Consider the following 27,825-nt stretch of genomic DNA (forward strand, 5'->3'; position numbering starts at 1 on the left):
CACTTGATTTAAGATACATTCTCTTAACAAGAGACATTTCAGCAGATGGAGGGACTTGTTTTAAGACAATGCATCTGAAATATCTTAAGTCAAAAAATCTGGAAATTATGTTGTTTTGAGTTGAATTTTGCAAGAAAACTCAAAATAAGTTTAACGCTCGTGTCTCCTGTGGGTCAAAATTGAACCGTTTTAAAGTTTGAAAATGTGGAGAAAAAATATTTTCACAGTGAAACTTCTGATGTCCACATTTTCAACATTTTTGGGAAATCTTTGAACATTTTTTGGTGGAAAAAAATAAATGTTAAAAATATTTCTTACAAAAATTCACCAAAAAAATGCTTCTCTCAAAACAAGAAAAAAAAACTTATTTCAAGGAATTTTACCTTGAAATAAGTGAAAAAATCTGCCAATTGAACAAGTGAAAAATGTCTTGGTAAGATTTCTTGAAATGAGATATGATATTTAGAATACTGAGATCTTAAAATTAGCTGGGAAAAGTTATTTTAAGCTCTATTTTACCAGGATTGTCAAGTTTAGGGTGTCTTAAAATAAGAAAGATATACTAAAAAAAATCGCAGTTTTTCACTCAAAAATAGATTTTTGCTTTCATGTAACATCCTAATGTGAGATGTATTAATTAATTATATCAGTAAAACTTCTAATATTCTCTTAAGAACATTCACAAAAAAAACTTTTTATGTGAATGTTCTTAAGAAATATTTTTAACATTTCTTTTTTTCCACCAAAAAATGTTCAAAGATTTCCCAAAAATGTTGAAAATGTGGATATCAGAAGTTTCACTGTGGAAATAGGTTTTTTCCCACATTTTCAAACTTTAAAATGGGTCAATTTTGACCTGCAGGACGACACGAGGGTTAAACTTATTCTGAGTTTTCTTGCAAAATTCAACTCAAAACAAGATAATTTCCAGATTGTTTGACTTAACAAGATATTTAAGATGCATTGTCTTAAAACAAGTCCCTCCATCTGATGAAATGTCTCTTGTTAAGTGAATTTATCTTAAATCAAGTGGGATGAGACATTTTGACTGAAAATAAGACAAATAGACTTGGTGAGATTTGGAGTTTTTGCAGTGCAGTTCTTCCCTACGTCGAGCTGTTTGTATTTCTAATGTTCTGCTGCAGCAGCTCTGGGTTCTCCAGGAACAACAGCAGCAGTTATTTTATTTCACCACCCTGAACTCTGGTTTTCAAACTGTTGACCTTTAGAAGAGAAGAAAAGCTGCACGTCGGCGCCTCAGGCTGCCTCAGAGGACGGAACGTTACCACAGGAACTGAGAACCGACGGGTAAAACTGCAGAAAATACACAGAAACAAACACCTGCACACCTCAGGTACCTGTCAGAAGTAAAATAAGTCCTTCCTGTTTCACTAAATGACTAATCTGGGTCTCACTAAATGAGCTTTTCTTTTTATGATTCTCTTTAACAGTGTTTTAGTTGATTATATTTGGATTTAAAAAGCATTTAATCACTGATTGATGACACTTTTGTTGCTCATTTGGCCGAGTTTATGATCCTGTAGCTGTAAAAAAAATCTTTTTAATCTCTGAATTACATATTTGGAACAATAAACAGCACAGCGCCAAAAGATGATTTTAGATTATTTTAAAGTAACAAATCTGTCAAAAAGTTGTATGAAGAAAGCAGGAAACAGCTCATTGTAAAGAAAATACATCAGTGAGGAGGTCAGGGTGGATGGATGGGTCAAAAAAAAATGCCCGATAAACATCAGTTTCTTTAATCATGACTGTGATTTTTGTGTATCATGGTCGGTTCTTGTAATTTATTTTCCATTTTGCCACTTTAGTTCTATTAAGAAAGCAGCAAATAACTCATTGTAAAGAAATTAGCTCAGGGAGGAGGTTGGAGTGGATAGATGGGTCAATAATACGTCTGATTGATAGTTTCAGTGTAATTGTCTTTAATAACAACTATCATTTTCCCCTAATCTTAACTGTGTGGTTATTATATTATGTTGTTCTCATTAAAATTTTCAACAGACCCCTAATTATTCAAACTTCTTAATAAACTTTGGCTTCTCACTACGACTTCTTCTTCTTCTTCCTTCAAAATGTGTTACTAGGGTTCCATCATTTTAAGACAATGGAGGGAATGGTGGTGAAATCTGAATCCTTGTTACGTCCTCTACTGTCAGTTTTCCAATGTGAAAATGAGGTTAAAGTTTAATGTTGGTGTAATTTAACCCCTAAACTTGTTTTTGTACCTAAACCCAACAAAATCAGACCACAAAATGGCTTCATTCGGCTGATAACAGATGCTTTGTTGTCGCATTTGGACTCAAACGGTGCATTCCAGGACTTCTCGTTTCTGTTCAGCCGTCGTAATAAAAAATAAAACAACCACGTCACCCTCATGGAGCGCCGTATAAAATATCCAGAGTGTTCTGGCCAGAAAGCGGTGATTTACTCTGAGGTTAAAACAGGAATTAAAGCCTTGGACGTTTCAAACTGTCATCTGTCGGCCCTCCAACCACTCCACAATAACACTCCATTATGCATCCTGGACGGGGTTGCTAGGCAATGGCGGCTGAGTGGCCGGACGGAGCCACATGAGAGCCTCAAAAACTCTCTAAAATCCACATCTGGAGATTAGCAGCTAAATAATCTGATCAAAAACTCTCTAAAATCCACATCTGGAGATTAGCAGCTAAAAAATCTGATCAAAAACTCTCTAAAATCCACATCTGGAGATTAGCAGCTAAAAAATCTGATCAAAAACTCTCTAAAATGCAGGGGTGTCCAACATGAGGCCTGTGGGCCAAAAGTGGTCCTCCAGAGGGTCCAATCTGGTCCTCAATGTGTAAAAATTACAGAGAAGACATTAACTGCAGATTGTAAATTAGTAAATCTATAAATTTAAAATAATTTCTAGATCATGACAAGTTGTTTGGATCATAAAGTAAAACACTAGATTGTTCTTTTGTCATTTTGTGTCTCATTTTTGTAATATTTTGTCTTGTTTTTTGTTGTTTTTTGTCTTTTTTTGTCTGGCATTTGCCGCAGTTTTTGTCATTTTGTTTCTTGTTTTTGTCATTTATTGTCTCGTTTGTCCATTTTTTTGTCGCTTTGTAATTTTTTGTCCAATTTGTTGTCTCTTTTTTGTTGTTTTGTGTCTTGTTTTTGTGTTGTTTTTGTTGTTTTTTTGGTCTGATTTTTGTCGTTTGTCTCGTTTTTGTCGTTTTGTTTCTCATTTTTGTCGTTTTGTGTTTCCTTTTTGTCTCGCTTGTGCTGTTTGCCTATTTTTTGTTGTTTTGCTTCTCGCTTTTACCATTTTTGTCTCATTTTTGTCATTTTGTGTCTTTTGTTGTGTCGTTTGTCCATTTTTTGTTGCTTTGTAGCTTTTTTGTCAATTTTTTGTCTCTTTTTTGTTTTGGTTCCTGTCGTCTCATTTTCTTTTACGTTGTTGTCATTTTGTGTTTCTGTTTTGTCTTGTGTTTTTTGTCTATTTTTTGCGTTTTGTTCCTCTTTTTGTTTTTTCCATCGGCTCTTTTCATTCCAGGTTTTCACGTCCTCCTCGCCGCTGATCTCCCAGCAGGATCCGTCAGCCTTCATCCCATCTTCCATCATCACGTTCCTCTGTTTTTCCGTCTCCACCTGTCTGCCGTCTGAATTCCGCCGAGGGTCTCGAGCTTTTCCTTGGAGACTGTCGCGAGAACATTGAAGGTTTTCATTAACAGATGTTTGCTCGAGGCTGGACTCTTTCTCTCTCCACCTGTTCGTCTCTGGCATCACCGATGAGTTGGTTTTTCAAAAATAAATGCTGCTGCCTGAATCCAAATCACTTCCTTTGTTGTTCCCTGAGATATTTGCTTCCAAAACAAAAAAAACCTGAAACTGCCTCCGTTTGTCATGTCAGGATCTTTCTGTTGTTCCATTTGACAAGTCCAAACCCAGAACCAACCAGTCCAGACTGCTTTAAGGTGGTTTAGTCTGGTCTCCTACCTGAATTTCACCATTTTTTTTTAAAACAGTGGATCAACTTCCTGCAAAACAGTAAACCTAGAGCCCAAAACAGGACTAAAATCAGCTGTTTGCAATGTGCTTTTTACAGTTTTAAGCAGAAATCTACATCAAATTAGTCAAAAATCTCATTTGCACGTCATGATATGACTCTGCTGCAAACTTTGCATTGCCAAGAGCTCACTATTCACGAGATACCTTAAAGATTTATGAGGGAATTCCACGTCCAACCCATCTTAATCTGCTGCACGACCGTTTTCCTCCTAATAACTTTTGTTATTTATCAGCTGCAGTTTCAGGCAGATAATTACAACCAGCAGTAACTCCACGCGTCTGCAAATAGATGAACAATTCAGAGCATGGGCGAAAGGAAATGAGAAATATTCCATGAACATCCATCTTCTTGATTTACCCATGATTCAGTGCAACACAACGTAAAGCACGTTGCAGAATCTCTTCACAGTTGTGACCCAGAAATGTTCAGTGCTTCTGAACCAAACCCAACAGAACCAAAGCCCCGGTCCTACCTGTAGATGAGGATGTCGTCGGTGGAGCTGTTGTACTGGATCTGGTACATCCGGACTCCTGGGATGTGGTTCTGCGGAGGCCAGCGGATGGTAGCGGAGCTGGACGTCAGGTCGGACACGCTGACCCTCTGCTGGTCGGACCCGGGCCTGGCCCCCACTGATGTTGGACTTGATGGACGTGGGGATGTCCGACGGTCCCGGATCGGGGTCCAGCTTCGGGTCGAAGTGCGGAGACGGGTTGACGACCAACTCAACGGGAGCCGTGGCCTCTCCGGCAGCATTGGAGGCGATGCAGGTGAACTTTCCTGAATCCTGGAAACCACAGAAACAGAGAAACAGAACATTTATCCACATTTTATCAGCTGCAGTTCCTGGTTGTTCCACCAGGAGGAGCCTCTTTCTGTTTAATACTGTAGAGACCAGAGGAGGTGTCACTCAGACTGCAGTTCATGTTAAAGCATTGTGGGAGGTTTCAGCTAGTAAAGGGGCACCATGACAAAGATATCCGTGGAGGTTAATGACCTCCAACCAGAGCTCAGTTGGAATCCAGTAGCGTTAGTGGCTTGTTGTATGTCCGTGGTTTTAAAAAACTTTATCGGTATATTAGAAAAAGTCTTCTGAGCTGGATTAGTTTGATGAACTCATGGAGATGTTCAGCATCAAAACATGCATCTCCGTGTTGAACTGTTGTGTTTCTGCAGGTTGTATAAAGTCCAGAGCTGCTTTTCTGTCTGGACCAAAGACTCACTGCTGCATCTGTAATGAAAACCTGATGGTGTGCAGGGTTGAATTTAAACAGGAGGATTATCTTCCATGGATCAAACTCTGGATGAAATGTCTACATAAAAACTGTATGAGACCGAAAGTGGCCTCAGCTCCAACATCAGCAGCAGCTTTTGATTCAAGACAAGGTTACAGATCCATCAGAGATTCAGCTTGATGCATCATTTAAGTCTTATTTTATGGTGTTTGCAAACTTATGAATTAATCAGAGCAGACCTCTGACTCTATAAAACATCACTTCATGTATTTGAACTGAACTTGAATTTCCCTCGAATTTACCTACTTACCTACCAACCGACCGAACCGACCTACCTACCTACCTACCAACAACCAACCAACCTACCTATCAATCAACCGAAATACCAACCAACCAACCAACCACTTTCTTTCTTTCTTAGGGTCATGGGGCATAGGTTTTTTCTTCTTTTTCATTCTTCGTCCACTTTTTGAATTGGACTTTGAAGGTCGAGAAATACTCAAAAATTTTCACTCACATCAGGACCGGCAAAAAAATTGATATTTTAGTGGAACTACACATGTTACTGTGGCCACTACATGTCACCTACAGCTATGAAATTTGGTACACATTCAAGATTCAAGACCTTTACTTATCACAAAGACAATTATACATCGTATAATGTGTAGTGAAATGCAGGTGTGCACCTGTCCCACACCGAAAACAATACGAATAAAGAATAAAAATACACAAGAAATAGATAGATAGATAGATAGATAGATAGATAGATAGATAGATAGATAGATAGATAGATAGATAGATAGATAGATAGATAGATAGATAGATAGATAGAAATAAGAAAACAAATATAAATTCAAGTATCAAATAGTGCAAAATAACATATATACACAAGGCGAAGTATATATGTAACTCGTCAAGATGCACAAAAATATAATTTACACCCATGCTCAAAACAAAACAGGAAGTCACTTATTTTGAATTATATGTCATATTTTGGACGATTTTGGGGCATTTTTGGACATTTTCAAAAGCTATAAACTCAAAGGGGATAATGCCGAGAAACCTCAAATTTGCCCAGGATGTACAACCAGCTGTTGTGATCAAAAGTTATCAAAATGCTCCCAACAAGTCTGAGGGCGTGGAAATGGAGGCCAGCAGAATTTTGACAATTCGCCATGAAACAGGAAGTGCTGTCCAAGTAGCCTGTAAATACTCAAATCTGCCTCAAACTTCACATGTGTGATCAGAGTCTGGCCCTCATCACATCCATCACGACCGATATATATTCACAGTGATAGTGCCACCTGGTGGACACGCTTGGATTCACTGACCAGCAAGGATGCAAGGACCCAACCAATGCTGCTTGCAGCTTTAATTAGTTCTTTGTCCGCTTTTTGAATTGGACTTTTGAAGGTCTAAAAATACTTGAAAAGGTGTGAAAATGTGCGCACACATCAGGACTGGCAAACAATTTGATATTTTAGGGGAACTGCACATGTGTGTGCCAAAGTGGCTCCATAGCGCCCCCTGGACAATTTCAAACAGGAATTACGGCCAGTACGTGTCACGTAAAGTTATAAAATTTGTTACACATATGTACCTCGTCAAGAGGCACATGTAATTGGCACTGATCTCGAGGACAAACACGACGTTATTCCTTAAAAGCTGAAGCTGCTTGTTTACCTTGACAGAGGCCTTCAAGATGTCCAGCGAGCCGTTCTCGTAGCAGACGGTCCTGGACGTGTTTCCGATCAGCTTCCCGTCCGGACTGACCCAGTGGGTGGACGGTTCGGGGTCTCCGATGGACTTACAGCGCAGACTGACCTCCTGGCCCTCCATCACGAACATCTTGGAGGTGTGGCGAGTGATCATGGGCGGCTCGCAGACAAACTCCTCCTGTTGACACAAACCAAACCACAAGATTTTTTATTCTTTGTCTTGTTTTTGTCATTTTGTGTTTTGCTTTATTCGTTGTTTTGTGTCTCGTTGTTGCTGTTTTGTGTTTCCTTTTTGTCTCGCTTGTGTTTTTTGTCAATTTTTGTTCCTTTTTTGTAATTTTTTGTCTCATTTGTGTCAATTTTTTTGTCACGTTGTAACTTTTTTGTCTAGTTTTTTGTTTTGTTTTGTGCCGTTTGTCTCATTTTTTGTCATTTTGTTTCTCGTTTTTGTCATTTTGTGTTTCCTCTTTGTCTTGTTTGTGTTTTTTGTCTATTTTTTGAGTATTGTTCCTTTTTTTGTCCCGTTTGCGTCCATTTTTGTCACTGTATCTTTTTTGCCAAATTTTTTGTTTTGTTTCGTGTCGTTTGTCTCAATTTTGTTGTTTTGTTTCTCGTTTTTGTAATATTTTGTCTTGTTTTTGTTGTTTTTTGTCTTTTTTTGTCTGACTGTTGTCATTTCTCTCGTGTTTATATCATTTTGTTTCTTGTTTTGGTCATTATTTGTCTCGTTTTTGTTGTGTTGTGTTTCCTTTTTGTCTCGCTTGGGTCAATTTTTTTGTCACGTTGTAACTTTTTTGTCAAATTTTTTGTTTTGTTTTGTGCTGTTTGTCTCATTTTTTGTCATTTTGTTTCTCGTTTTTGTCATTTTGTGTTTCCTCTTTGTCTTGTTTGTGTTTTTTGTCTATTTTTTGAGTATTGTTCCTTTTTTGTCCCGTTTGCGTCCATTTTTGTCACTGTATCTTTTTTGCCAAATTTTTTGTTTTGTTTCGTGTCGTTTGTCTCAATTTTGTTGTTTTGTTTCTCGTTTTTGTAATATTTTGTCTTGTTTTTGTTGTTTTTTGTCTTTTTTTTGTCTGACTGTTGTCATTTCTCTCGTGTTTATATCATTTTGTTTCTTGTTTTGGTCATTATTTGTCTCGTTTTTGTTGTGTTGTGTTTCCTTTTTGTCTCGCTTGGGTCAATTTTTTTGTCACGTTGTAACTTTTTTGTCAAATTTTTTGTTTTGTTTTGTGCCGTTTGTCTCATTTTTTGTCATTTTGTTTCTCATTTTTGTCATTTTGTGTTTCCTCTTTGTCTTGTTTGTGTTTTTTGTCTATTTTTTGTGTTTTGTTCCTTTATTGTCTCATTTGTGTCCATTTTTATGTCAGTGTAACTTTTTTGTCTAATTTTTTGTTTTGTTTCATGTCGTTTGTCTCTTTTTTTGTCATTTTGTTTCTTGTTTTTGTCATTTTGTGTCTCATTTTTGTCTCACTTTGTGTTTCTGGTTCGCAGACAAACCCGTCCTGTTGACAGAAACCAAACCAATATAAAGAGATTCTACTAACTCCAGATATGTGCTTCAGCTGTAGCTCAGACTAGCTGCCGGCATCGTGCTCCTCCAGAGTTTTCAGGAGGCTTGTTTGCACACGAAGATTAAGTGATCTCGGAGTTTTTCAGCCCTTGCATTATTTAAAACCCACCCAGTGGCTCTTAAGCCAGCGTAAAGCCGTCCAGAACCCCGGCAGAGTCTTACTGCAGGCCGGCCAAGGCTTATCCAGGCGGCTTATCCAGGCTTCTTATCCAGGCTTCTCATCACTCCTGACGCTCAGCGTGCCTCCAAACCCTTTATTTCTGGGTCCTTTCTCAGGTCTTGCTACCAGCAGAGATGATTGCTGACTTGATGACCACAGCTTCAAATAAACCTCTCGGTCCCGTATCACGGTCTGACCCTCCGATGCTCCCATGGAGCTCGGGGGTAGAAGGCGGTGATTGAACAGGGCTGCTGGGTGGAAAGTGTGAAAGCAGGAGGATGTGGAGTTTAGAGGAGAAACAGTCTGAGGTCTGTTATTCACAACTTCAAACCCTCAAGCAACAATCTGGAGCCTTCGGGGTACAAATGTTTATTTCTATGCATATTTTATAGATATTCAGAGACCTTTCTATATGCTTATATGAATGTTTTTCTGAAGTGTGTTTAGTTGACATTTAAGTTGAGAAATGCAAATAATCTTCTTTGCACAATAGACATTTGTTTATATTATCTAGATTGTATACTTCGCCAAAAGTCAGACAAAAAGACAAAAAAACAAAAACAAGATAACATATTACACAAATGAGAACCAAAATGACAAAAAATAGACAAACAACATGAAACAAAACAAAAAAGAGACAAAAAATGAGACAGAAAAATTCCAAAGTGACAAAAAATGGATAAGCGACATAAAAAAGACACAAAAGGACAAAAACAAGACAAAACATGACAAAAGTGAGAAACAAAATGACAAAAACGAGACAAACGACAAAAGTCAGAGAAAAAAAGACAAAAAAAACAACAAAAACAAGACAAAATATTACAAAAAATGAGACAAAACGGCATAAAATGAGATAAATAACATGAAACAAAAAAAAATTGACAATTAGATGTTTTATTTCTCATTTCTGTCATTTTGTGTTTCCCTTTTGTCTCGCTTGTGTTGTTTGTATAGTTTTTGTCGTTTTGTTTCTTGCTTCTATCATTTTTTGTCTCGTTTGTGTCCATTTTTTGTCGTTTTGTAATTTTTTTGTCTAATTTTTGTTTTGTTTCATGTTGTGTCTAATTTTTTGTCATTTTGTGTCTCGTTTTTGTAAAATTTTGTCTTGTTTTTGTTGTTTCTTGTCTGACTTTTGTCATTTTTCTCACATTTTTGTTTTGTTTCTTGCTTTTGCCGTTTTGTTTTTCCTTTTTGTCTCACTTGTGTTGTTTGCTTATTTTTTGTCGTTTTGGTTCTCTTGTTATTATTTGTGTTGTTTTTGTTTTGCGTCTTTTTTGTGTTGCTTGTGTCGTTGGTCCATTTTTTGTCATTTTGTGTCTCATTTTTGTAATACTTTGTCTTGTTTTTGTTGGTTTTTGTCTTTTTGTTGTCTGACGTTTGTCAGTTTTTGTCGTTTTGGCTCTGGCTTTTGTCTTTTTTTGTCTCGTTTTGGTCCTTTAGTGTCTTTTTTGTGTTGCTTGTCCATTTTTTTGTTACTTTGGAACTTTGTTGTCACATTTTTGGCTCTTTTTTTTGTTTCGTTTCCTGTTGTTTGTCTCGTGTTTTTGTCGATATGCTTCTCGTTTTTGTCGTAGTGTTTCCTTTTTGTCTCGCTTGTGTTTTTTTGTCTACTTTGTTACATTTTGTTCTTTTTTGTCATGTTTGTGTCCATTTTTTGTCACTTTGTAGCTTTTTTTGTCTAATTTTTTTATTTTGTATCGTCTCTCATTTCTCATAATTTATCATCATTTCTCATCTCATTTTTTGTCTTGTTTTTGGTGTTTTTTTTGTCTGATTTTTGTCGTTTGTCTCATGTTTTTGTCGTTTTGTTTCTCATTTTTGTCATTTTTTGTAATATTTTGTCTTGTTTTTGTTGTGTTTTGTCTTTTTTTGTTTGACTTTTGTCGTTTTGTTTCTGGCTTTTGTCACTTTTTGTCTCGTTTTTTCCTTCTGTGTCCATTTTTTGTCACTTTGTAAATTTTTTGTCTCATTTTTGGTCTCTTTTATTTTTTTGTGTTGTTTGTCTCATGTTTTTGTCATTTTGTGTTGTATTTTTGTCATTTTTGGTCATTTTTTGTCGCTTTGTAACTTTTTTGTCTCATTTTTTGTCTCATTTTTGTTTTTTCGTGTCGTTTGTTTTTGTCATTTTTGGTCATTTTGTCGCTTTGTAACTTTATTGTCTAACTTTTTGTTTTGTTTTGTGTCAATTGTCTCATTTTGTTGTTTTTAGTCTTTTTTGTCTGACTTTTGTCATTTGTCTCATGTTTTTGTCATTTTGTTTCTCACTTTTAAAATGATCTTATTTTATGTTGAGTTGGATGTCCAGTGGAGCGTCTTCCATCTCTGGGTAACACCCGACCCCTGATGCACTGCAAAAACTCAAAATCTTACCAAGTCTGTTTGTCTTATTTTTAGTCTAAATGTCTCATCCCACTCGATTTGAGAAAAATTCACTTAACAAGAGACATTTCATCAGATGGAGGGACTTGTTTTAAGACAATGCATCTTAAATATCTTGTTAAGTCAAAAAATCTGGAAATTATCTTGTTTTGAGTTGAATTTTACAAGAAAACTCAAAATAAGTTTAACCCTCATGTCGTCCTGCAGGTCAGAATGACTCATTTTAAAGTTTGAAAATGTGGCGGGGGGGGATTTTCACAATGAAACTTTTGATGTCCATATTTTCAACATTTTTGGGAAAATTTTAAACATTTTTTGGTGGTAGAAAAAGAAATGTTAAACATGTTTCTTAAGAACATTCACAAAAAAATCAACCAAAATCCAGTGAATTTTGGGTGATTTTTTTGTGAATGTTCTTAAAGAAAATATTAGAAGTTTTACTGATATATATGTAATCACTTTAGATATTTTTAGGATTTTTTTTTGGAAGATTTTTACTCATTTTTTGAAAATATTTACAAGAATTTTCTTGCCAAATTTGGGTGATTTTTTTTTTTTAAATAAAACTTTTAAGGGAAACTTTCAAAGAATTATTGTAATTTTGAGCCTGAAGGTTTTGCAAATTTTCAGAAATTTGGGGATTTTTTTTTGGTGAATTTTTGGGATTTTTATTATTTTTTTTTATCTTATATTATTTTTATTTTTTGGTGCCCATAAATGAAGAGGAGGGTTAAAACATCTCAAATTAGGAGGTTATATGAAAGCAAAAATCTATTTTTGAGTGAAAAACTGCTTATTTTTTTAAGCGTGTCTGGCTTATTTTAAGACACCTAAGCTTGACAATCCTGGTAAAATAAGAGCTTAAAATAAGTTTTCCCAGCTAATTTTGAGATCTCAATATTCTAAATATCATATCTTATTTCAAGAAATCTTACCAAGACATTTTTCACTTGTTCTATTGGCAGATTTTTTCCACTTATTTCAAGGTGAAAGTTCCTTGAAATCAGTTTTTTTTCTTGTTTTGAGAGGAGCATTTTTTCCAGTGTGGGAGAACTCTCTTGTCCTCGCGGCACCAAAGAAGCTATTACCTCCGCTAGCGTTAATATGCACTTGAGTGACACGGAGGTCTGCGGGTCGACCTCTTCACGAGGCTAATCCTCTTACAGCGATTCTACAGCACCTGTCCCAGGGAGGTCCGCGGCCATTACCCGAGCTTCTGAACCACGATACCAATTAATCCCGCCTTTATCTGGAGCTGCACCAACACTTATCGCTCTCTGTGGGATCTCCAGGTGATGAAGCCCTCTGCACCATCCTCTCCAGACGCTCCACTTAATTCCGTTTTTATCTCCTCGTGTATCAGCGTCAGCTCCGACATACACCGAGGCCTTTTCCCAGCAGGCGTTTGGGTGAAAAACAGTTCTCGCGGCGGGTTCCTCCAACCTTTACTCCCTCCATATCTACCTGGAACTAATCTCCAGCAGACCTTCTTTGAAGCTGTCTGAACTTCTTTATAATGTGGTTACCGGCTTTTATAGGAGGATAGCAACTGGGGATATGAGTTTTAGATGACTTTCTTGACCTTTTTTGGCAGAATTATCATTAAAAAACCCAGAAGATACTGCGGTATGTAAAAGAATCAGTGCAATATTATACAGTGACTCAGATCCTCGCTGTTTTTATGGATAAATGATAAAGCTAAAGTAGGTTCTAGATGTCAAAATTACATCTAAATCAGTGGAAATACCACATTATTCTGCAATAAACTAAAAAAAAAATACACAAGATTTCAATTAATAATATTAAAATTGAGTGTTTTGAGAAGGTTTTTTATACAATTTTGTAGTTGATGTGGACAGTTTTTGGGTCGTGTGTAACAAATGTTGGATCATTTTTAAACATTTTGGACCATTTTGAACATGTATTGAGTCATTTTGACAAATTAGGAGTCTTATTTGACCATTTTTGAGCCAATGGATGCAATTTTAGGTAAATCTAAACATGTTTGAAATCCTTTTTTTTACAAAGCTACAGACACATGAGTTTGCTAGGTCAACCGTTATGTATTCCAGAGGTCATTAATTACCACAGAAGTCTTTGTCATTGTGCCCCTTTACTAGCTAAGCTCTCACAATGCTAACACGTTAACTGTCTGCTTCTTCTCATTGCTAAAGTAAAGCTACAGACACATGCTACCAGTTGCTAGGTCAACTGTTATGTGTGCCAGAGGTCATTAAGCATCATAGAAGTCTTTGTCATGGTGCACCTTTACGAGCTAAGCTCCTACAATGCTCACTGCTTGCAAACACTAACTGCCTGCCTCCCGTGGTTGCTAAAGTAAAGCTACAGACTCATGCTACCAGTTGCTACATCAACCGTTATGTATTCTGGAAGTCATTAAGCATCATAGAAGTCTTTGTCATGGTGCACCTTTACGAGCTAAGCTCCTACAATGCTCACTGCTTGCAAACACTAACTGCCTGCCTCCCGTGGTTGCTAAAGTAAAGCTACAGACTCGTGCTACCAGTTGCTACGTCAACCGTTATGTATTCTGGAAGTCATTAAGCATCATAGAAGTCTTTGTCATGGTGCCCCTTTACTAGCTAAACTCCCACAGTGCTCAGATGTTAACTGACTGCCTCCTCTGGTTGCTAAAGTAAAGCCACAGACACATGCTACCAGTTGCTATGTCAACTCTTATGTATTCTGGAGGTCATTAAGCATCATAGAAGTCTTTTTCATGGTGTCCATTGCTAGTTAAATCCCCACAATGCTCTCTGCTTGCCCTCTGGTCTCTACAGTATTAAACAGTAAGAGACTCCACCTGGTGGAACAACCACGAACCACATAATGATTTTATGATCTTAATCTCGAGTTTCGAATCTCCTTCAATACAACATGATGTTTGTTTTGTCATTTGTGGTCCCTTTTAGATTAAAATAAGGTTGTTTTCCATTGCAGGAACCTTTTAGGGTAAAAAACAGGTTATGTTGTACAGGCTTAAATGCACAAAAACAACAATAAGCTAATTTTTTTTGGTTGTCCAGTAGCTGTTTTTTGGGGGTATTTTTTCAGTTGTTTGTTGTTTTTAAAGGAATTTCATAAGACTTTTATAAATATGAGTGCACATTACAGGGCAATAATTCATCTAACCAGTGACATTTTTGAGCTTTATCAACCTAATAGCCCCTAAATAACACTTTTACTCCGCCCTTACTCTTTAATGTTTAAAATAAATGTGAAAAAACAAACTTAAACCCAATCAGAACCAAGCAAAATTGCTTGTTTTGCCTAAAAAGGACAGAAGCTTAAAAAAATCAGCTTGTGGATTTAAACAGTGAATTGAATTTATCTGGCGCTGAAGGGGTTAACTTCCTCTTATTTCCCTGCATGCTCATATTTTATTAAAAAAGCTGTTTTTGTGTTATTCTTGCCGGCCTTTGTAACAAGTCTCTTGGGACCGCTGGTGAAAAATAGCTGCTACATTTGCAGTAATGTTTATTTAATGTGCACTTTCCTTGTTAAATAGACCAATAAAAGTGTGTGTGTGCGGGTAAAGGCTAAACACCGGACCACATCTGCTTCATTTATTCCTCTCGCGGCCTAATTTTCCCTCGTACTTCATCATCTGTGTGGCTCAATAAACCTTCGCCGTTTCCTCGGAATGAATCTTTTTGCATTTCAAACTCGTCACTTTGAGCAGGAGGTTGGGTCCTCGGCGACACCGACCATCTGCCGGATCATGTGTCCTTGAGGAACGAACTGATTAAATATCCACAGAGGGCCGGAGTTAACATGCTGGAAAATCACATTTCACCACTGAGTTTAGAGCATTAGGACCCAAAACACATTCCGAGGGCAGATTCTGTCGTCGGGAGGTTACAACTCCACGTTTGGCTGGAAACAGTGACTCAGATCTTTTCTGTTTTTAGGGATAAATGGTGAAACTAAAACTAAAGAAAGTTCTAGATATCAAAGTTACCTCTAAATTAGTGTAAATCCCACATTATTCTGATACGATATTACTGAGATCCATCCATCCATTAATCCATCCATCATCCATCCATCCATCCATCCATCCATCCATCCATCCATCCATCCACCCATTATCCATCCATCATCCATCCATCCATCCATCCATCCATCCATCCATCATCCATCATCCATGCACCCATTATCCATCCATCCATCCATCCATCCATCCATCCATCCACCCACCCACCCATCATCATCCATCCATCCATCCATCCATCCGTCATCATCCATCATCCATCCATCATCCATCCATCCATCCATCCATCCATCCATCCATCCATCCATCCATCATCCATCCATCCATCCATCCATCCATCAGGTTGTGGAGGCAGCAGAAGAAGCAGGTCATTTCAGACGTTCCTCCTGAGGCGTTCCCAGGCCAGATGAGATATATAATCCCTCCAGCAGGTTCTGGGTCTGCCCCGGGGTCTCCTCCCTGGAGGACATGTTCAGAAAACCTCCAAAGGAAGTCTCCCTGGAGGATCTGAATCAGATATCCAAACCACCTCAGCTGGTTCCTTCAGAGGTGAAGGATCAGCAGCTCTACTCTGAGCTCCCTCCGGATGTCTGAGCTTTTCCCTCTATCTCTAAGGCTGAGTCCAGACACCCTACGGAGGAAGCTCATTTCAGACGCTTCTATCCACGATCTCATTCTTTGGGTCACTACCCAGAGCTCATGACCATAGGTGAGGGTTGAAACGTAGATGGATGGTAAACTGAGAGCTTCTCCTTGAGGTTCAGCTCCCTGTTCACCATGACGGTTCGGTTCAACTCCTTCATTACTGCTGACGCTGCACCAACACTCCATCTCTAGCTCCATTTTCCCATCACTCATGAATAACATCCTGAGATACTTGAACTCCTTCTCTTGGAGAAGCAACTCCCCCCCAACCCAGAGGGAGCAATCCACTGGTTTCCATCAGAGAACCATGGCCTCGGACTTGGAGGTTCTGATCCACATCCCCACTGTTTCACACTCAGCTGCAAACCGCTCCAGAGCTACTGAAGATCTGAGGAACCAACAGAACCACATCATCTACAAAAAGCAGAGATCCTGAGGTCCCCAAACCAGACACCCTCCTCACCCCGGCTGCACCTTGAGATCCATGAAGACCACAACCAGGATCAGAGACAAGGGACAGCCCTGGAGGAGTCCAACACCCACTGGAAACAAGTCTGACTTTGTGCTGAGTATGTGGACACAGCTCTCAGTTTTGTTTTACAGGGATCCAATGACTCGTATCAACGAAATTGGTACCCCGTTCTCCCACAGTACCCCATACTCTCTCAGTACCCCATACTCCCCCAGTACCCCATACTCCCCCAGTACCCCATACTCTCTCAGTACCCCATACTCCCCCAGTACCCCATACTCCCCCAGTACCCCATACTCCCTCAGTACCTCATACTTCCCCAGTACCCCATACTCCCCCAGTACCTCATACTCCCTCAGTATCCCATACTCCCTCAGTACCTCATACTCCCCCAGTATCCCCCACAGAGCCCCTCAGGGGACACAGTCGTAGGCCTTCTCCAGATTCACAAAACACAGGTGGACTGGCAGGTCGAACTCCCATGACCCCCTCAGCAGGTAAAGATCTGATCCACTGTTCCACGAACAGGACGGAATCCATATTGTTCCTCCTGAATCCGAGGTTCTACAATCCATCAGAGCCTCCCTTCCAGCACCTTAGAGTAAACTTTCCTGGGGAGGCTGAGAAGTGTGATATCCTGGTAGTTGGAACACACTCTCCAGTCCCCCTTTTTGGAAATAGGAACCACCACCCCGGTCTGCCACTCCACAGCACCGTACCTGATGTCCACAAGACATTGTAGAGACGTATCAGCCAAGACAGTCCAACAATTGCTGTTGCTGTTGAACATTGTTGGACTAATGCTGAGATACTATATCGCAGCTGTAACAGACCATTCTTCTGACATGATCCTACTGAGATGCTACCTACCTCTCTGATGGTCCAGAAGTACTTCCCGGCCAGGTCTTTGGGCGAAGCGCAGGTTTCCAGATCATCCTCTCGGGTCAGTCGACGAAGCCAAACCAGTTCACAGTTACAGTGCAGCGGGTTTCCTCCGAAACTCAGAACCAGCGCCGTCAGAGGAGAACCCTTCATCTTGGCGTAGACAGGGATCCTGAGGAACAGCGGGTCTGGAGGGATCTTCTTCAACTTGTTGGATGTCATGTCCAGCCTGGTGGAGGAGATGTGAAGAGTTAGATCTGTATGTCACTGCTGAACACATGTTGAGGCATTTTGAACATCTTATGAGTTATTTTGGACCAATTTTGAATCTTTTGGGGCAATTTTTGAGTCATTTGGGACAAGCTTTCAGTCACGTTGAACAACTTAGAGCCAATTTAGACTCATTTTTTAGTAATTTAGGCAACATTTCAAGTTATTTCTGACCAAAATCGAGTCATTTCGGGCCAAATTTCAAACATTTGTGACAAATTTCAAGTAATTTTGGACAAATCTCAATCTTTTTGGGGTCGTCTTTAGTCATTTTAAACAATTTTTGAACCAATTTGAACATCTTTCGAGTTATTTTGGAGCACTTTTGAACCTTTTGGGACAATTTTTGAGTCACTTGGGACAAGTTTCAGTCATGTTGAACAACACTGAGTCAATTAAGACATATTTTTAGTAATTTAGGCAACGTTTCAAGTTATTTATGACCAAAATGGAATCATTTGGGGACAAATTTAAAACATTTGGGAGCTGTTTCAAGTAATTTTGGACAAATTTCAGTCTTTCTGGTCAAGTTTATAGTCATTGTAAACCAATTCTGAATCTTTCGGGACAATTTTTGAGTCACTTGGGACAAATTTTGAAACTTATTGGACAAATTACAAGACATTTTTTAACAAATCTGAGTCTTTTTGATCAAATTGTCAATCATTTTTGACAATTTCTGAATCAATTTGGTTATGTTTTGAGGAAAATAGGGTTGTTTCAAGTTTTTTAGACAATTTTTTTTTCTCCTTTTGGAACATTTTGGGCAAATTTAACCTCATCTCATACAAATTTGAATATTTGTGGACACATTTTGGTTAATTTTGAATGATTTAGAGTCAACTCAGACAAGTTGTCAGTAATTTTGGACCAATTTAAAGTAGTTTTGGACAGTTTTGTTGTCAATGTGGACAATTTTTGAGTTAGGCAGGGCAAATGTTGAGTCATCTTGGTCAGGTTTGGAGTAATTTAAGATGGGTTTCAAGTTATTTTAGACCAGTTAGGAGTCTTTTATTTTTGAGGCATTGGACGCAATTTTAGGCAAATCTGAACATGTTTTGAGTAATTTTTGAACTTTTTTTGAGCCAACTGGGCCAAATTTCAAGTCATTTTGGACACATTTTGAGTAGTTTTTGCTGATTTTTTTGTAATGTTGGACAGATCTCAGCTTATTTTGGACCAGTTCTTCTTAGTTTTGGTCAAATTTTGAGTCACTAGAATTTTTTTTTAGCAATTTTATGTAAATTTCAATTCATTTTGTACAAATCTGAGTCTGTCTGGACAAGTTTTCAGTCATTTTTGAGCAACTTGCTTCACACGCTTTCATTAATTTAGTAAAATGAAAAGGAAGGAGGTGATTTGTTGGATTTACAGCAAAAAGGTGACGTCTAATTGGACTAATTTAGTCTAGTCAAAAAGTTACCAGAAAAAGACAATAAAAGCCTTTATTGTCATTATTTACATGTAAACTAATCATTTGCTACAGTTTTCGGATAATTTGGCTGAAATAAACCTGAATGCTGAGCAGTTCTTTGGAGGAAACTCTTTAAACTGAACCGTCAGTCGTGTAACTTCTAGTCTTCAAAGCATCCGCTGCGTCTTTGAAGTCACTTTAATTCCATTCCAGTTGTTGTCTTCTTATCGTTTCTGTGTAATTACTAAAACATTTCCTCTCCAGGTGAAGTCGGATCGACGAGCCGAGCAGAAAAAGGCGAACGTGTGCATCCGCCGGTTCTCCGGTTCTCCTCGTTCTCCAGCTTGTTGAAGCCCATCAGAAACGTCGGCTTCATGAATCTAGAAGTTGTTTCATTTAAATGAAAAGTTTATTGGGTCTTTTTCATCAAACTTTATTTATCTTTGAGTCCATTTAGACAGATTTCAAGTTATTTTGACAATTTTTGAGTCATTTTTGGAGGCATTTGAAACAAACACTGTTCGTCAGCTGGTTTTAATGTTATGGCTGAATCTGTCTGACATAAAATACAGACTAAAACTTTCCACTGCAATAAATCTCCAAAAGTAAACTCCAGAGTGATTTCTTCCAACATGCCGGGTCAGCAGATTCATCGTGTAAAACATTTCTAATTAAAGGGAAACCAGACAGAGCAAGAAGTTTTTTCCTCCTGAACTCAATGATGTTAATAAAGCGTTTCACCGCCGTCAGCTGGAAAAGTTGACAGACGGAGTTTAAAACAGCTTTTAGTGAAATTACTGCCGACATGTAAACACAGAAGAGACCTGCAGGCCAAATAAACGCAGGAAAAGGTCGATTTAAAGCTACAAAATGGAATTAATGGACAAAATGTGAAACAAAACCAAACTTTCAGAGCCAGAAACTGTTTAAATAAAAATAAATGTCAGATTTTTAGCTTTGAAATGAACTCTTTGAAGGCTTCATGTGTTGATCTGAACTTCAAAAATCCAAAATTATCATCATTTCACTTCATTTTAAACTATTTCTTTTTTTCATGAGATGACTTGGACTAATTTTGAATCATTCTAGAGATTTTTAAAAAAATCATTTTATGCAAATTTGAGACATTTTGAGTATTTTTGAGGATTATTTTGACAATTATTGAGTAATTTAGGTAATTTCTGTGTAATTTTAAAGAATTTTTTGTCATTTTGGAGAATTTTGAGAAATTTTGTACAAATTTGAATAATTTTGGAAAAATTTTGAGTCATTTTGTAGAATTTTGAATCATTTTGTGCAAATGTGAGACATTTTTGAGCATTTTTGAGTCATTTTATTGAAATTTTACACATTTCTGAATAATTTTGGAGCTTTTTGAGTAGTTTTGAAGAATGTTTCAGTCATTTTGGACATTTTTAAAAATTGTTTGGGACATTTTTGAGTCATTTTGGAGATTTTATGAGTCATTTTATACAAATTTTAGACATTTCTGGGCATTTTTGAGTCATTTTGAGGAATTTTTGAGTCATTTTATACAAATTTTACACATTGCGGACAATATTTCACTCATTTTGTAGATTTTTTGAGTCATTTTGGTTGAAGTTTGGAGAATTGTTGAGTCATTTGAATGAATTTGAATAATTTTGGATGAATTCTGGACAGGTTTCAGGTTATTTTGAACAATATTTCTTAGCTTCTGATGAGCCTAGAAAGCTAAACATTCCCTGGAAGCATGGTGTGACGTGTAGGATTTAGTTTAGCTGATCCAGTTTTATGTGAAATTGGTTCAAAAATCTATTAAATTAACGAGCAGCTCATCAACAAAACATGATTATGAACGGTTTATTTTAATCCTGAGGCTTCAGGGGAAACAAAAAATCCTGGAGATGATTCTTTAATTCTTCATCCAGTCGATTATTGAGGATCAGTCGAGGATTTAAACCTGTTTACCGAAATAAAGAGCAGTATGTTATTTCTTCATGAAAAGCATCTTTTTGAAACTTGAGTTATAGAATATCTGCCTCCTCAGCCTCTAATTGCTGATTTCTCATGGAAACATGGAGCTCTGGAGAATTTTGGAGTCATTTTTTAATCATTTTGGGGAATTTTTGAGACATTTTGGGGAATTATTTGAGTCATTTTGGGGAATTTTTGACATTTTGGATTAGTTTGAGACACTTTTTTAAAAAATCAGTCAGTTTTAAGTTATTCTGGACCATTTTAAGTCATTTTGGATGAATTCTGAGTCATTTTGGAGAATTTCTGAATAATTGTGGAGTCATTTTGGAGAATTTGAGTAATTCTGGACACATCTAAGACATTTTGGAGCATTTTTTAACAATTTTGTTCAACTTTAAGAAATTCTGAATTAGTTTGAGTCATTTTCTTAAAAAAAAGTCAGTTTTAAGTTATTTTGGGCTACTTTTGAGTCATTTATGACCACTTTTAAGTCATTTTGGTTGAATTTTCAGTGATTTTGGAGGAATTTTGAGTCAATTGGGGATTAATTTGAGTCCTTTAGGATGAATTTTGAATAATTTTGGATAAATTGTTAGTATTTTTGGATGAATTTTGGTGGCTGTTTCTTCATTAAAAGCATCTTTTCAGGCACATTTGACCTGAAACTTGACTAATCTGATGGAATATCTGCCTCCTCAGCCTCTAGCTGCAGATTTCTGATGGAAACGTGGAGGTTTAATTGAAGAAGGATCTGGTTGTGTGGGCGACGCCAGCAGCTCAGACTGGATCATCAGCGTTTGTGCTGCAAAAATAAAAAGTGAGTGGAGCCTAAAAATACCCAGATGGAGCAGTAAACAAGCTGCAGCTGTCGGCTCCGGAGCTTTTATTCTGCTGTGTTTCATTACAGTCGGATGAAATCAAACAGCAGGAAGTGAAGTTTTACAGTGAGGTAATGTATGGAGGCTGCTGATTGGCCGCCGCCGTGGCCTCACCTGGCCAGCTTGTGCAGGTTGGAGAAGATGCCTTCGGGGACGCTCTCGATCAGGTTGTGGTCCAGACTCAGGGTGTTGACGCTGACCAGCAGGGCCACCGTCTCCCAGGGGATGTCCACCAGGTTGTTGTAGCTCAGGTCCAGGTCCTCCAGGGTCTCCAGGAAGTCCTGACAGGAAGTGACGTCACAGGAAGTCAGACAAGACTGTTACCAGGTTCTACTGCAGAGAGCATTAATGCATAGAGAAGGGATGCACTCTGTAGAAAAACACTTGTTTCTGCAGACATATATATGTGTGTGTGTGTGTGTGTGTGTGTGTGTGTGTGTGTGTGTGTGTGTGTGTGTGTGTGTGTGTGTGTATTAACGTGTATATATAATACATTAAAATTATTAACTGTAAATTAAAAAAAACAATTTAAAAAAGTATGGAGTTCAAAAAATATATGAAAAATAGTTTTAATTATTTGTGGATGAAATATAGTAAAAAAACAGAAAGAGAGAAAACTTAATTAAAACCCTCATTTTTTGATGTAGATGTATTTACAGATTTGGCTTTTCTTACATTTTAATTGACTTTTTTTTTTTACAGTTAACATATTGTGTTTTAGTGTGATTTTATTAGAAATTTACAAATTAAGAAAAAAACTTTTAAAAATGGTTTGAAATACAGTCAAAAATATACAGAAATGTAACTAAAAGAACAAATTATTATTTGTAAAAAAAAAAAAGATTTTTGATATAGATGGTATTCACAGATTTGGCTTTTTAAAAAAACATTTTAATTTAATTAAAAATGTTTTTATAGATATTTTTAAATCAAGAAAAAAATGGTTTTAAAAGATCTGTTAAATAGTCAGATTTACTTCAGGCTGAAATATATTTTTAAAAAAACAAAAAAATAAACAAAACAACAGAAATTGAATTAAAAGAACAAAAAACTACTTGCATTTTTTGATGTAGACATCTGCACTGATTAGATTTGTTTTAGTTGTGTTTTAGTCAACATATAACTCCATTATTTTCGTCTTTCCAGGGAATGTGTTCCTTGTTCTGTGCATCTTCCTTGTTCACTTTTACAATTTTTAAACTGAAATTTCTACATTTTTGCAGTTCATTCTTTTTCGCTTCAATGCAAATTTCTTATATTTAAAAGCAAAGACAAGAAAATAATAAGAAAGGAGCAACTGAGTGAAGAAAAACTGCACTAATGGGATGTTTGAGATGAAGAGGGGAAGAGATTTAGCTTTAAAACAGAGGAAGACGTGTAATCAGAGCTTCTTGTTGGTCTAATTGCCTCCAGGTTATTGTGATCATCAGAACAGCAGATAAAGCAGACATTAATCTGCCTGGAATTACCAGAATTATTCACCAGGGCTCATTTATCACCTCGTTTCTGCACAAAGGGAACTTTAAGAGTCGTGAGACCAGTCTTAAAGGCAGAAAATAGGAAGAGGTTAAAAAAAAGAGAAATAAAATCATGAAAAATAAACAAATGAGATGCAAAATGACAAAAAAGAGACACTAAATGTCAAAAATGAGACACTAGATGTAAAACATGACAAAAACGAGACACTAAATGTAGAAAAAAGATACAAATGAGAAATAAAATGATGAAAATGAGATAAATAAGAAAAAGAATGCCAAAAAGGAGACAAATGAGAAATAAAATGACAATAACAAGACATTAAATGACAAAAATGAGAAATAAAATGACAAACACGAGAATTAATTTGACAAAAATGAAACACTAGATGACAAAAACGAGACACTAGATATAGAAAAAAATGATGAAAATGAGAAATAAAATGATGAAAATGAGACAAATGAGAAATAAAATTACAATAATAACACACAAAAATTAGACAAATTAGACAAAAATACAAAAACAAGACAAAAAATGATAAGAAATGAGAAACAAACTAAAACGCAGCTGCACACTTAAACCACTGCTGTGAGGTGCTTTTAACGGCTTTAATCTGCAGAAAATTACATTGTTTTTCAGTAAATATTGGCCTGATAGTTTGTGTACAGTAGCTTATATAATTTAATTTAATTTTTATTATCTCTTTGAACATTTTTGTATATGGGGTATTAGTGAGTCAGGTGTAGTTGTTATTGTCGTTTTGCATCTCATTTGCCTCTTTTTGTCATTTTATCTCTCATCTTTCTCTTTTTTACATCTAATGTCTCATTTTTGCCACTTTAATTCTCATTTGTCTCTTTTTACATCTAGTGTCTCATTTTTGTCACTTTTATTCTCATTTGTCTCATTTTTGTCATATTGTGTCTCATTTGTTTAGCTTTTTTTACATCGTGTCTCATTTTTGTCATTTCATCTCTCATTTTTCGCTTTTTTTTACATCTAGTGTCTCATTTTTGTCATTTCATCTCTCATTTTTCGCTTTTTTAAAATCTAGTGTCTCATTTGTGTCACTTTCATTCTCATTTGTCTCATTTTTGTCATTTTATCTCTCATTTGTCTCATTTTTTACATCTAGTGTCTCATTTTTGTCATTTTGTCTCATTTTTTATCATTTGGTGCATTGTTATTGTCATTTTGTACCTCATTTGTCTCAATTTTTATAATTTTGTGTCTCATTTTTGTCACTTTAACTCTCATTTGTCTATTTTTTAAAAATCTAGGGCCTCTTTATTATCACTTAGAGTCTCATTATTGTCATTTTATCTCTCATTTGTCTGCTTTTTTACACCAATTTCTCATTTTTGTCACTTACTGTCTCATTTGCCTCTTCTTTTACATTTAGTAGCTTATTTTTGATGATTTAGTGTGCAATAGAATTGAGTTCTGCATTTATTTGTTGTTCTTGAATGACAGTAAAGAGCCAACCGTCTGTCTATGAATGCTGAATTATTCTAAATGTCTGTTGATGATTTTCTGACAGATTTTGTTCCATTTTCAGAGCGCTGCTTTATTAAACTGAGAAACAGTAAATTCTTTTCATATTAGTGAAGTAAAAGTCCATTTGTAGCTGAACAAAGATTAGCTTTAAATTAAAATGATAATTCCAGCTGATGAAGGCCGGAGGCTAACTGACTAATTCTGTCTGTCCTCATTTATTTATCACAGGACTGTTTCTCTACAGTAAATTAAAAGAGGAAATTAAACTGGAATAAAACTTGTTCTGCTACAAACTGAACCAGACATCAATAAATAATAGCTTTAGGTTTTTGGCGTCGCCTTTTTCACTCATTAATTCACATATTGTTTCTCCTGTTGTTTTTTAAATTGGTTCTGTGGATGTTTAACTTCTTGTTTCTGCACTTTTACCTCCAATTTCTGTAATTTTTGTGTTTCTATCAGCACTGTGTATATTTTAATTATATAATCAACTAAGCTAACTTACTATAAAATGAAACAAGACAAAAGACCCAAAATGACAAAAAAAGAGACCCAAAATGACAAAAATGAGGCAAAACAGAGACACACACTGACAAAAACAAGACATAATATGACAGAATTTTGACAAAAAATTACCAAAAATGACAAAAACAAGACACTAAATGACAACAATTTGGCCCAAAATGACCAAAAAGACAAATGACACACAAAATAAGAAAATTTAGACCTAAAATGACCAAAAAATAGAAATATGAAACACTAAATGACAAAAATGAGGCATAAAACTACAAAAATGAGACACTAAATGACAAAAATGAGACATAAAATGACAAAAATGAGACACTTAATGATAAAATTGAGACAAAAAATGACAAAAATGAGACATAAAATGACCAAAAAGTTAGATGTTTTCATTATTTTGTATCTGGAAGGCTCCCTCTGAGATGCTAACAGTGATTTAATGTAAATAAATCAATATTATTTGTATATTTTTCTGAATTATTTACCTGAAAAGCCCCCTCTGAGATGCTGTGCAGCTGGTTGTTGGCCAGGATCAGGTGTCTCAGGTTGACCAGACCCTGGAAGTGGGCGTCGTCCAGGACGGTGAGGCGGTTGGCGTCCAGGTGGAGGGCGTGAAGGTCCTGGAGGTCTGCGAAGGCGTACGGTCGGATCTGACTGATGGTGTTCCTGCTCAGCGTCAGGTGGATCTGGATAGAAAAATAATAAACATCAGGTTAAAGCAGGTCCTGGAGGTGGAGATCAGATCTGTGGAGGAAACAGTCGGGTTAAAAACTGACCTCAGGTTCCAGCAGTTCACAATTTAAACTCCCAACCAGCTAATAGTATTAATTAATCATGTTAATCATTAATAATATTAACAATTAATAATGTTAATAATTAATATGAGAGCTGCAGGTCGACTGAGATCAGGAATTATACATCCCAAAAAATTAAAATGATCCTTTATTAAAAAAAAACCCACGTATATCTGTAATGTCCAAAAAATAATATTATTTATTTTTCAAAATTGTAACTTAATTTATTTTATTATTTCCAGCTTTAAAGTTGGGATGCAAATTAATTTTAGCATTTAAAAAAATAATAATAACAATAATAATAAAAATCTAAAGAAAAAACAAAAAATACAAAATAATAAAATAAACTGTAAAAATAATATTATTTGTTCAAAATAACGGTGTATTTTAATTTATTTTGTGATTTCCAGCTTCAAAGTTAGATGTAAATTAATTCAATCATTGTTAAAAAACTAAATAAATAAAAATAAAAAATAAATTTAAAAAAAAAATAAATCAAATAAATAAATAAACGGTAATATCTGTAAAATTACACTATTTATTAAAAATGGTGTAATTTAGCTTATTTTATTGTTTCCAGCTTTAAAGTTGAGATGCAAATTAATTTTACCATTTAAAAAAATCATTTAATGTCTCATTTTTATCATTTTGATGATTTCATCATTTATTGTCTCATTTTTGTAGTTTAGTGTCCTGTTTGTCAAATTTTTGGTCATTTTATGTCAAAATTCTGTCATTTTGTGTCTCTTTTTTTGTCTTATTTTTCTCATTTAGTGTTTCATTTGTCTAATTTTTGATAATTTTGTGCCATTTTTTTGTTGTTTATTGTCTTGTTTTTGCCAGCTGAGACATGAACCTACAGATAAAACATGTAATAAATCCTTTTATTTATTATTATTAGTGAAATTTATCCATTAAACCTGGAAGACGTCAATAAATCCAGATGTTCTCTGTGGAAGAAACCAGAAAAAACTCCAAAGTTTCTTCTTTAATTGAAGTTTAATTGTAAAAATCCTCCTTTTTAAACAACTAGTTGTGTAATTTCCTTTACTTCCTCTTCAAGTGTTCATCTGTTGACTCTAAAAATCAGTAAGAGAAGTGAAACAGTGAAACGTCCTGTGAGCGACACAATAATGATCCTGGACGACGTCTGGATGCTGCTGATGGTTTTAACTGCAGGACTCGGATGTTTTCAGTCCATTTGTTGGATGTTTGAGGAAATAAATGCTGAGTTCTGTCAGGTTCTCTAAAGGTTCTCTGAAGGTTCTCTAACGGTTCTGTGAAGGCTGTCTGTGAAGGTTCTCTAAAGGTTCTGTGAAGGCTGTCTGTGAAGGTTCTCTAAAGGTTCTCTAAAGGTTCTGTGAAGGTTCTGTAAAGGTTCTCTAAAGGTTCTGTGAAGGTTCTCTAATGGTTCTGTGAAGGCTGTCTGTGAAGGTTCTCTAAAGGTTCTGTGAAGGTTCTGTAAGGGTTCTGTGAAGGTTCTCTAAAGGTCCTCTAAAGGTTCTGTGAAGGTCCTGTAAAGGTTCTCTAAAAGTTCTATGATGATCCTGTAAAGGTTCTCTGAAGGTTCTCTACAGGTTCTAACACCCACCAGGCTGGACATGTTGGCGAAGTCCCGGTGTCTCAGCGTGGTGATGAAGTTGTCCATCAGACGGAGCTCGGCCGTCTGCCGGTCGATGTTGGGAGGAACGAACAGGAGGCCCGTCTTGGCGCAGAGGACGGTGTAAGATGGGAGGAGGTTCTGGCAGGTGCAGCGCTTCGGACACAACATGGAGGAGGAACCAGAGGACAGCGAGGACAGGAGGACCAGGAGGAGGACCAGGAGGGGACACACAGACGAAGAAGAGACGTCCATTGCTGCTGAGATGCTGCAATAAGAGGAGGAGAA

At 36.5% G+C, this 27,825-nt stretch overlaps 1 protein-coding gene across 1 annotated transcript; it reads right to left on the bottom strand.

Annotated features, from left to right (window-relative positions):
* Positions 1-1,041: 1,041 nt before the first annotated feature.
* si:cabz01090165.1 (leucine-rich repeat and fibronectin type III domain-containing protein 1-like protein) lies at positions 1,042-27,825 on the bottom strand. The gene is given in 8 exon segments (XM_055008833.1): positions 1,042-3,685; positions 4,530-4,666; positions 4,668-4,841; positions 6,973-7,185; positions 17,116-17,356; positions 21,763-21,929; positions 25,629-25,829; positions 27,529-27,825. Coding segments are annotated over 8 exon segments (1,776 nt in total). The 5' UTR covers positions 27,793-27,825; the 3' UTR covers positions 1,042-3,306.

Source organism: Amphiprion ocellaris, unplaced genomic scaffold (genome assembly GCF_022539595.1).
Source record: "Amphiprion ocellaris isolate individual 3 ecotype Okinawa unplaced genomic scaffold, ASM2253959v1 Aocel_unscaffolded267, whole genome shotgun sequence".
In the NCBI taxonomy this organism is placed as follows: Eukaryota; Metazoa; Chordata; class Actinopteri; family Pomacentridae; genus Amphiprion; species Amphiprion ocellaris.